At 54.3% G+C, this 11,271-nt stretch overlaps 1 protein-coding gene across 2 annotated transcripts; it reads right to left on the bottom strand.

Annotated features, from left to right (window-relative positions):
• Positions 1-474: 474 nt before the first annotated feature.
• Positions 475-10,565, bottom strand: LOC143691857 (ferrochelatase, mitochondrial-like). Of its 2 annotated transcripts, none has more exons than XM_077172236.1 (11): positions 10,422-10,565; positions 7,894-7,999; positions 6,653-6,772; positions 6,187-6,335; positions 3,905-4,039; positions 3,574-3,680; positions 2,777-2,875; positions 2,561-2,668; positions 2,064-2,228; positions 1,607-1,666; positions 475-1,356 (listed from the first exon to the last, which is right to left on the bottom strand). In XM_077172236.1, exons 1-11 carry the CDS (start codon positions 10,468-10,470, stop codon positions 1,222-1,224), a joined length of 1,233 nt encoding a protein of 410 aa, XP_077028351.1. In that variant the 5' UTR covers positions 10,471-10,565; the 3' UTR covers positions 475-1,221. The 2 variants fall into 2 exon arrangements, with proteins under 2 accessions (XP_077028351.1, XP_077028350.1); XM_077172235.1 differs by having other exon boundaries at positions 10,416-10,520.
• Between the last annotated feature and the right edge of the window lie 706 nt (positions 10,566-11,271).

Below are 11,271 nucleotides of genomic sequence, written 5' to 3' on the forward strand. Positions count from 1 at the left end.
GGAAGCAGCCTGCAGTGCCCAGGTCCTGGCATTTCAGTGCTAAGGACATCAAGTAAACGTGTGCCCAAGGGGGTGCCAGCGGGGCCGCCACACGAGGGCTCAGTGCCACTGTCACAGCTTTGCTCCTGCCCCGGCAGGCAGGAGGGGACCCTGTGCCTCGGGGGCACAGCCGGTGCCAGGGCCCTGCCCAGCACGGCCCTGCTGAGCGCTGGCAGCCTCCCAGGAGCGCCCCAGCACAGGGCTGCCTGTGCTCAGGCATCTGCAGCGTGAAATCGCAATCACCCTGACCGATCATCTCCGTTTAAACAACAGCCATGGAGCCAGACCAGTCCTACCTATGGCACTCCATAGGTACCCCGCAAAACCACAGTACTGTGGCACAGTAGAAAGCACAGAGTGGATCTATAACCCTCCTGCAGAACAAGCCTGACTTCCTAAATTTACTTCACCAAACAGAAAAAGCCCTTTTTAAATAAAAATAAGAAGAATTTAAAAAGCCATTCTGCTTAACAGATAAGCCAACATGTTTCCACACATGCTCCTGCTAGACTGGAAACACACAGTTTCAATGGAGCAAATTCTCCAGTATTACCCAAGCAGGCTAATTCCTTTCATATTATGCTCAACAAATACTTTCCTGCAGATAATGAAAATGTTTTTCCTAGAAAATGTAAACAAGTTTTGTGCATTCTACTATTCCAGCTAAGCTTTCACAGGAAGTTTCCAGCAGGAGAAAACTAAACCAAACCAAAGCCTTATCTTTATGCTCTAAAAAAAAAAAAATTAAAAAAAAATGTACATACACACCTTATTAAAAAGCATTAGAAGTAACCTGATCTCCAAAGTCTCCAAAGCCAGCTGCAAAGTCCCTCTCAGAACAGACAACAGACTGTGCTGGTCACACTGCACCTCAGGCAAAACAAAAATAAGTGTACCTTCAACCTGGCCAAGTGAATGAACTCCTGACCACCCTGCACACAAGTAAATCCCTGCATAGAAATAGAAGCTAACTGTAAAAAAGCTGTGTAGGATTTTCAGTGCATCCTGCTGGGCTCACACCAAGTCCCATGGGGGTCGGATGACAGGAGATCTCCTCACACTTGACAGGATAAATGCCCTTATCTCCCCACTTCCTAGGACTCTTCTCAAGCAAAGAGAACACCAGAAGGATCCCCCGAGCCAGGCCGTGCGTGCCGAGGGGACTCAGCAGCGCTGGGCTGCTCACAGGGGCTGGCTGCTGAAGAACGCCTTGGTCTCCCGGCACACGGGGTTGACGCACAGCGGGCAGCACAGCGTCAGCTGCCGGGAGCACACCTCGTTGGACTGCAGGTGGGAGCACACCAGGTCTGCCAGGGCCTGCGGGGAGGGCGGGAAAGGTCAGAGGGAGCAAATCCAGCTGGGCAATCCCCCCAGCCCAACCCGCGTCCCCTTCTGACAAAGCCGCACAAACTGCAGCACGATGGACCCCTCAGTGCTGGGCAGATCAGGTACAAAGGGTTCCATTTCTGCTCTGAAACTCAAAATGCCTTAAAACCACCTGAAAACATCCACGCTCTGCAGGACACACAACTGCAAACCTGTACAGCCACTGCAACATAGGAAATACCTTGGAGAACAGTGGATTTCCATTGAGAGACTCCGCTCTTCTGATGTTTTCAACTCCACACTGAATCAAAAATAAGGAGACAAAAGTTAAACCTGTTCATCTGATCCTTCACTGAGTAGCCTCCAAAATCTTCCCACTTCATTCACCCCAAAATGACAGGATTAAATGCAGTATCACAGCAAAAATTACTATGGGGCAACATTACATTTTGTTGCCATTCATTCACTGAATGAATGAAAATGACTCGTTGTTTTGAGCAATATTTGTAATGGTTTAATTACCTAAATCTAGAAAGACAAACTCCCACCTGTTTTGTAGTTAAGCCAGTTCAGATTAATTTTTGATTTACAGGAAAATGAAGCTAACCCCAAATAATATTGCAAGAAGCAACTACAAAGCAAATTGGAACCCAGGAGAAATAATCTCAGAGCAGGGACCAAACGCACAGAGCACTGACCTCGTTGGCCAAAACCTGGGCATACTCGATGTCCAGCTCATACAGAGTCTCAATGTGGTCACTGGTAAATGCTATTGGGACCAGCAGCATGTTCTTCTTCCCTCTCTGGCACAGGCCCTTAATGGTCTCGTCTGTCTGGGGACCAAGCCAGGGCATTGGCCCAACCTGGAACAAAAAAGAGGAAAAAAAGGGAAAACACTCATTAAATCCTTCTTACAAAGAGCACCCACATTTCCTTAGGCAGCATGACAGAGCAGGTTATGGATGGGATACAAACAGTTATTTTTATTTTCCTGCTTCTGGTTGTACTTCTCACTTTATCCATTGAATGTTTAATGAAGACACACTTCCCACCATTACATCTCAAAGGAACAGAACCTGGGCTGGCCTGAACAAGACTGAAGAAAATAACCAAAAATGTAAGTAAAGGTGTCTTTTTTCCAGTCCAGTGAGACCCTGCACAGGCTTTACCTGCTCAGCCCCCACTGAGCACTTACCTTGGACTGCCACACCAGCCTGTAAGGGTTGGAGTAGTTGAGCTTCTCCATGACCCTCTGGACAGTAGCTCCCACCTCCTGAGGGTAGGGATCACCACGGTTCACCACCTGCACCCAAGCACAGCACACCCTTGGCATGGGGAACACCCTGGGCAGGACCAGGTTTGCCTGGCACTTCCACAGCTGTGTGCCCACACCCTGCCCCAGGTAACTCACAGACATGGGCAGCGAGTGGGCTGAGAAGAGGATGACCACCTCTTTCCTTTTGTCTGGTGGGAACAGGTTCAGTTCCTTCTGGATGTGGTCAGCAAAGCACTGCTCAGGGAAACACAAACAAAGCCCTGAGTGGGGAACGCTGCAGGCATCCCCGCTCTCAGAGATGCACACAGGCAGCTCCCATGTCCCTGCTGCCTTAGGCACTCCCCAATTCCCTCAGTGTGCACCACACTCGGGCAGTGTGCCAGGAGAGTCACCAGCACAGGCAGCTCCTCCCTGCCTGCCCTTGGTGCTTTCTCACCTGCTCAGCACACCACAGAAACTGCAAACCCACACAAAAGCTCCCTCATGAAGACCAAAGAGCCACTTTCTCTGGAAAGAGAGCAGCACAAAGCTTCCCTTCACTGCTCCTGCCACAGCCAGGAATTACCCTGTGCTGCCAGAGGGTAATCTGACAAACCAACAAAATCTGTGTGTGTGCTGGTCACAGACCTGCTCTGAGCAGGAATTTGGACTAATGGCCTGTAGAGGTTCCTTCTAGCCACCACCATTAGGGTAACATCCCCCAGCTTTTAAAACAGGAGGTGCACAGTGGTTGCTTTCACACATTATCCTGCCAAAGCATGGGGCATGAAATAATTCTCCTTCTCCTGCAATTTCAGACATGGTAGACAAGACCCATTTCATCACACAACTAAAATGCACCCTCAGATTGAAGCCTTCCTGTTATCCTTCCTCAGTATTATTTCAATATTTTAAAAGAAAAAGTATAAACCCCAAAGCCCTCAGATCCACACCTGAATGAGAAGGGGATGTGTGGGCCATCGGTCAATTATGCTCCACTTCATCTTTGGCTTCTCCCCCCTCTGGCTATAGTAGCGATAAATGGCATTTAAACTGCTTCCTGAAACAGAGAATTCACAACACAAGTTCAGCCAGGCCACCAGCAAGCTGTCTGACTGGAACAGCTCAGCAGCAAGCTATAATCATATTTTAAAATGCTACATAATTAAAGCACAGCTGTAAATCAGAGCTGAGAGTCTCCAGTGGGAACAATTGGATCGCAGCTCACACGGCACTGCGGGCTGGTCAGAGGTGCCCTGGCTCAGCCATGCTCCCAGGGCTCACCTGTGGTGGAGCAGCTGTACTGGGGGTACTGGGTGAAGGCGATGGCCCTCTGGATGCCGTCCCTCTCCATCTGCTCCACGGCCTCCTCAGTCAGCGGGTGCACGTAGCGGAACCCAATGTAGTACTTGTGAGGGGCTGCCACACGCAGCAGGGCAGGCACAGGGAGAAACACAGCAACACACCATGCGTGTCAAACACACAGAACAGCCAGGCTGAACTGCTGAAAATAACTTAACTTGCTGGTATTTTCTGGCTGCTTTGGTAAAGCTCTGTCATGGAAACACGTTCCTGGTACCTCACTGGGCTGTGATTAGAATTTAAAAGTGATTTATATTATGGCTTGCTTCTGCAGGAACATCACTTGCCTGCTTCTCCTGCACTTAGCAGAGGCACAGCTCCCAGCCTGGACAGAGCCCCAGTGTCTCACTGAGCAAGTCCTGATTTTAAGGACATAAAGGTAAAAAAGTGTCACTAGCAGAAGCTAAATGAACACCCGGATGCCCTCACAGCTCCAGCTGCCCTCCCTGCCCTGCACGCCTGCTCTGATGGCACCCAAGCCCCAGGGCCAGCACTGCTGTCTGGGGCAGCAGAGCAGTGAATCAGGGACACGTGCTCTCCCATCCTGATTTTGGAGGGCTTTTATAAAAAGCTTCATGGCTTTAACACCTAATTCTGGCAGCAATGTGATTCTCCCTGAGGACATCCCAGGTTCCTCCTTTTTTATCTCCAATCTTTTGGGTGCCAGCTTTGGGAGCATGGCTTGGTTAGGGGGTGGGAAGCAGGCAGGGAAGGTTTGCTGTTTTGTTTTTTAAGTGGAGGACAGAGGTTCTTAGGAGAACAAAAGCAAAGTTTCTTTGTCAGGGTTTCCAGGTCAGTGGCTCTGAACTAACATTTAGCAGGTTTCTGAAGGAAGCAGATGTCCCGTGCTTGGGCTCCACTCTGTACATTTGTGCAGGATTCAGAAAACAGGTTTAGTCAGCCCCAGTTCTCTGCAGGAGGCAGGGGAGCTCCCAGCTGGGAGCAGCAGCAAATAAAGACCCAACTTCAGCAGCCCTTGAGCCAGTAACCTCATTAACATCTCTGAATGGCACCAAAGACAGAAGTCTGACTGACCTCAGCAGGGACTGGAGGCGTTTAACCTGGGAAAGGACGTTTTGGGAAGAACACAGCCAGCCTGGAAGCAACATCCTCCCAGTGCCAGGTTTTGTCCAGGGCCATGGGCAGCGAAGAGAGGTGTTGGTGTCTGGACACAGGCTGTTTAAATAATAGTGCTCAGCACATTCTACTGTTAAACTGCAGCTGCTTTCAAGTCAAAAAGCAGCCTCCAGAGGACTTATCAGGTGGGAGAGGTGCCCAGAGAAGGGTGTGACTGCACAGAGAGTGGTCACCAAACAAAAGCAAGTGGGAGCGGGACACTGGGAAAAGCAGATAAACCTTCCAAGCCTTATCTGCAGAACCTGCTGCAAGGCTGACCCTTCAGGGCTCCTGCTCCACGAGCACTCCTGCCTTGGGTGACACAGCAGGCCTCTGACTGTACCTGCAGGGCCCACAGCAAACTGATGGTACCAGGCAGAGTGGCACAGGCTATCCCATACCAGCCAGCACTCCCTGCTGGGAGGGATTCTGTGACACAGACACAGGGGCAGGAGGCTGTGCTCACGTTTGAAGGCTTTCCATCACAAAGCACTGGCAAAGAGAGCATCTCCTTCCCTGCCAGCCAAGCTGCCCAGCCTTATCTCCTGCTGTGTCCCCGGGTGGGGCTCGCTGCTATCGCTCAGCCTGCCCTGCACTGCTCATCTACAAAGCCTTGTCTTTTCTCCAGCTGTGCTCCTCTCAGCCCTGCAGCAGCTGCTGAGAGCCCCCTCCCACACCCACCTTAGTGCTCACATGGAAAACATTCCCCTTTCCTCCCCTCTAGGCCTCAGCCACTTGTCCACAGTGCAGGCTCCCTCAGGCCCAAGCAGGGCTCACGGGGCAAGGCACGATGCCTGGCAGTGCCACACACCAAGGGACACTCCTGGCACCTGAAAATAACACACTTAGTCTGCCACAGCCATCTTCCCATGATCACAGGAGAGACAGAGGTGGCTCCCTGAGCCCAGCCTTCCATAGCAACCTTACAATGAACGGAATCCCTTCTGCACTGCCTTTGCCATGAGATTTCCCAGCAGGGAGGGAATGCACACCCCCCACAAGGGAAACCAGGCAGCCAAAGCTGCTTTGCAGCAAACAGCCCCAGGGCAGAGAGCAGAAGCAGCCGTGGGGGCTGAGCAGAGCAGTACCAGTGCGAGGAGACATGCTGTCCAGCAGCTTCACCATGCCCTCTCCCTGCAGCGCCGTCCACTTCTTGATGGGGGAGCCGCCGCCGATCCTGCTGTACTGCTCCTGGATCTTGGGCGTGCGGCGCCGGGCGATCAGCGGGGCCAGCTTGCTGCAGCGGGGCAGAGGGGCATGTTACCAGCACAGCCACACTCCCTCCCTCCCCGAGCCCTGCTCTGCAGCCTCTGCCAGCTGCAGCCCAGCAGCATGGCTTGTCTGAGGCCCTATTCCACCACCCTTCCCACCCCTCGGCCTGCCGTTCAAAGAGAACAGCCACGGCACACCCAATCCAGAGGGCTCCAGCACTGTCCCCTGCACTGGCTGCTCCCACGAGGAAGCACTCTCGGGGAGTGCTGCCCTCCACAGAAGTAAATATTTACAGCAACACCCAACACCGCCGGTACCGCAGGAGATCCCAGTGCTCCTCACTTTTGAACAGGAAGGGTCATCAGATCCCTGTCCAGGAAGAGACGCAGCAGGAAATCGTGGACGTCGTCCAGCCGCTCCGGGCCTCCCATGTTCAACATCAAGATTCCTGTTTTAGGTTTCCTAGAGAAGCAAGAGACATTTCAAATCCTAGTGACCTACTGCTTGTATTTTTATTACAGTGACAAAACAACCAGCTCACCCTCCCACATTTGCCTTTTGCAAAGGCAGCTCCTATCCCAAGGCTCCTCCTGCTTATGTAAACACTTGCACTACGAACAGGAATGGCCAGACACAAGTATCTACATGATCTTTGCTTTTTTAAAAGGAAGCCGCTTTGTAACACAAACTTTAGCTGGAAACACACTAAGAAAGCTGTCTCACAGCTGCTGGCTCTAAGGGAGGTTATAAAACAGGGTCTCAGCTGTGCATTCCAACCAAACCAAGCAGCAGCTTCCCCGGAAAGCAGATGAGCCACTCACACAAGTCTTTGTCTTCATTACTGTGGGGACACGTCTCATTTCCTGCAGCAGTGACAGCAGCATGAGGCCTTTCTACACACAAATTCATTGCAGGGCCAGTTGTGTTTGGGTTGGGTTTTTCAGAATAGATTTTCTATCTGGGTGCAGGTCTGGCACACTGCTGTAAGGATAACGTCCCACAGGGCACAGCAGCACAGATGGTGGTATCAGCACGTACAGAATGGGTGAGAGTTGTGATCAGCAGCCAATTTCCCCATGGAATTGTTTCCCCTGCCCAAGGGAGCCCACAGACCAGTCCCTCACTTCCCCAGCAGATGGTTCAGGTTGCACAGGGAGCTTTGCCCTTTTGTTAAGGCCAAAGTCTCACAACAGGCCACTGAGAGGAGCCCAGGCCTGCCCCAATGTTTCAGGACCTCAGCTTCCATTCCCTTTCTGCTGGAGTGTGTATCAGCAGGCTGCTGAATGAAACCCAGGAAGCAGGATGACAATGAACTGTGATGATAATGAATGTCCCTGCAGCACCTCAGGCCTGACAAGGGCCTGGCTCAGGGGCTGTGCAGGACACAGGGCTGTCCCTGCCCAGCAGGGTGAGTGCAGGCAGGCAGATACACAATCACACACTCACAGCAGCCCGGCCCGGGCTGCCCCGCGGCTATCGGGATGGGCAGGGCCCATGCACACACACAGAGGGTGCACACACACACACACAGGGTGCACACAAACACACACACACACACACAGGGCACACACACACACACCCACCGCTCCTGGGGCTGCTCCCGCGGCCGGGCGCTCTCCGTCACCGCCGCCGCCGTGGCCTGGCCTCTCCATCGCAGCGGCACCCGCAGCTGGCTGCAGCTCCTCAGCACTGCAGAGAGACACAGCCCTGCTCACCCGGGGACAGGCAGTGCTGATCCCCCAGGCACAGCACACAAACCCCCAGCACGGGCAGCTCCCCCAGGCACACCAAAACCCAAAGCAAAGCCTTGCTAATCTGTGAGTTCCAATCATAACTCCAAAATAACCGGTAGAAACACGGGGCTGACCCTGAGGAATAAGCGTCAGACTGTGTCACTCCTCGTGGGTGAGACACACCTGGGCTAATCCCAGACAGGATGGGATTTCCACACCGTGTCTGCAATGTAGGTTAGACATCTGCTCCTGTTTGAACGCCGAGCAGCAACTCCAGAATCCATGCACAAGTCTGCGCACATCCCCCTCCCTCTCCAGCTCCCCTGGAGCCCCTTTAGCCACTGGAAAGGGCTCTGAGGTCTCCCTGGATCCTTCTTGTGTCCAGCCTAAACACCCCAGCTCTCCCAGGCTGGCTCCAGAGCAGAGGGGCTCCAGCCCTGGAGCATCTCCATGGCCTTCTCTGGACTCACTCCAGCATCTCCTTATTCAGCCCTGCAGCTGAACACAACTAGATTATCCTTAAAGCTCCTTCCAACCCATTCCATACAGTTCCATACAATTCCATGCTGGTTACAGCCTGCCTTTTCAAGGGCACACTTCATTCTCCTCGGGAGTTCATCGTCATTACACGGTATTCTTTTAGTGCAGAAATAGTGTGAATTGCTCACAGTGAAAAGAAAAATAAGGTTAAGTTCTGCATCCCCGTCCCTCTGGCAATTGTTCAGTGCGACATTTCCCCTGTCAGACCACAGGAGCTCAGCAGCAATTGAGCCCCAACAGCACAGAGCTCCTCAGCAGCCGACCCACCCGCTGGGAAGAGCATCTTACAGCTCACAGCTCTCTAATAACCTCCTGAACAGATGCTGAACAGCCTCAAAACCTGCTGAAATCAATGGCAACAAAACGCATCCTGCAAATCCAGCCTCTTACCCGGGATTACAAGTGCCTAGCTGTGGATGCCTGCGTCTGCACTGATACAAAAGGCTGCAAACTAAAGAACTTCAAGCATTGCTGATGCCTGAAAGGTCCTTTGCAAATAATCATTTTTTTTACTTCCAGTTCTGGGGTTATTACTTTCTGAGGTGCTGGCACTATATGCCAATTATAGAGAACAATAAAAAGGGAAGTTTGAATGGCTGCATTGATACTTCTGCACTGTAAGAACTTTTGTTCTTGGCCCAGAGGGTGGCTGGGCACGGACCAGGCTCCCCAGGGAATGGTCACAGCCCCGCGGCTGCCAGAGCTCCAGGAGCACTCGGATAACGCTCTCAGGCACAGGGTGGCATTGCTGGGGTGTCCTGCTCAGGGCCAGGAGCTGAATCAATGACCAGGAGCCCCTTCCAACTCAGGACATCCTACAAGTGTCTGACTTAGGCTGAGGTTTAGGCACGTTTCCACCTGCATCATGAAGGACACAGCGCAGAGCGAGACGTGCAACGAGTACGATCCCAGCTTGATGGAGCATTGATAAAAGCGTTCTTTCACATGTTTTAGAAACGGCACTACGGTATCAAAGTCTAAAGCGAGTAGCGGGGTGGGTAAGCCCAAAGTGCCTCCGGGCAGGGACACAGCGAGCGCTGCGCGGCCGGGGCTGAGCGGCGGGAGGGCAGCGCTGAGCCCGGGCTCACAGCGCGCACCGGCCGGCAGCGACCGGCACCGGCAGCATCTCCGCACGAGCCCCTTCAGACAGACGGGAGAGCGGCGGGCTCAGAGCGCGGTTCCGCGGCGGGCAGCAGAATGAACCGCACAGAAAAGCGTACAGAAAAGCGGCTGGCTCAGAGCGCGGTTCCGCGGCGGGCAGCAGAATGAACCGCACAGAAAAGCGCACAGAAAAGCGGCTGGCTCAGAGCGCAGTTCTGCGGCGGGCAGCAGAATCAACCGCACAGAAAAGCGGCTGGTTCAGAGCGCAGTTCCGCGGCGGGCAGCAGAATCAACAGCACAGAAAAGCGGCTGGCTCAGAGCGCAGTTCCGCGGCGGGCAGCAGAATGAACCGCACAGAAAAGCGCACAGAAAAGCCGCACAGGAGAGCGGCGGGGCCGGGGCCGGGGCGCGCTGGCCTCGGCCGGACAGAGCCCTGCGGGGTGCCCGCGGAGACCCCGCGGCCGCGGCCCCCTCAGCGCAGTGGGAGGAAGCCGCCATCACCGCGCGCAGCCCCGCGAAGCCCTCCCGCAGCCCCGGTAAGCCCCCCGGCCACGCGGCCCCGCCGGCCCCAGCGCGGTCAGCGTTATGAAAGGCGCCTCTCGGGCGTTGTGTAACGCGGTGCCGCCGGTGCCGCGGAGCTCCCGCCCGCGCAGCGCCCGCGGTGTCCGGCCGGCCCTCAGGCCGCCCGCCGCCCCCGGCCCCCGTTCCCGCCTTTGCGGCGGCGCCCTCACACTCACGGTGACGCCCGGCAGCGGCGGCAGCGGCAGCCATCTTGGCCGCCCGCATTCCCTCAGACAGCCCCGCCGCCGCCCCTCGCCTCACACCGCCCCCGGCACCGCCCCGGTGCCGCCCCGGCACCGCCTCGGCACCCGCACGGCCCAGGGGGCGGGCCGGGGACAGCAGGCGGCGGGCCCGGGGTGGGTGTCCCGCAGGGGGCGCTGCCCCGGCTCCCCTCAGTAGCCCCTGTGGAGTCCTACGGAACAAAGGCGAGTGATCCCCGGCTTGAAGTGACGCTCTAAACTGCAAAACTGCCAAATCTAAAAAGAGATTTAAAATGTTATTGTAGAAAATGCTGGGGGCTTTCTCAGCGGGCGCCTCATGAGAGATGAGGGTTCAGCTCTGCGCCCCGTCAGACACAAGGGCACAGGAGCACGGAGCTCAGCTGGTAACCTCCATTCCCAGTAGAAACCGAGGCACTGGAATTCAGGCACTGGAAAAAGCTGCCCAGGGAGCTAGAGGAGTCACCATCCCTGGAGGTGCTTAAAAAGCATCTGGATCTGGCACTGGGTGATGCGGTTTAGTGGCTTAGGAATTCCAGAGGTAGTGCTAAGTTGGTGGTTGGACTTGATGATTCTATGATAAGGATACTGCAATTTAAACACAAAGGAACAAACACCACAGCACTTATCCTGCACATGTGGGTGGCTTGCATCCCACGTCTCAGCAGTCCGAGGGCAGAGCCAGCTCTCGGTGCCAAAGGCTGGCAGCACCATGTTCTCCTCAAAAGTGCCCTACAAAGCGGGGCCAGGTAAACTTTAACACAGATAAATATAAAATAGTGCATGTCAGGAGTGGTAATCTAATCAA

This window comes from Agelaius phoeniceus, chromosome Z (genome assembly GCF_051311805.1).
Source record: "Agelaius phoeniceus isolate bAgePho1 chromosome Z, bAgePho1.hap1, whole genome shotgun sequence".
NCBI classification, from domain to species: domain Eukaryota; kingdom Metazoa; phylum Chordata; class Aves; order Passeriformes; family Icteridae; genus Agelaius; species Agelaius phoeniceus.

Excerpts from the sequence above, each read along its gene's own strand:
- LOC143691857 (XM_077172235.1), bottom strand. The coding sequence starts at position 10,470 with ATGCGGGCGGCCAAGATGGCTGCCGCTGCCGCCGCTGCCGGGCGTCAC. Across the intron at positions 8,000-10,415 it reads TGCCGGGCGTCACCGTGAGT|TGCTGAGGAGCTGCAGCCAG; the intron begins GTGAGGGCGCCG and ends GTCTCTCTGCAG. Across the intron at positions 6,336-6,652 it reads ATGACCCTTCCTGTTCAAAA|CAAGCTGGCCCCGCTGATCG; the intron begins GTGAGGAGCACT and ends GCCCCGCTGCAG.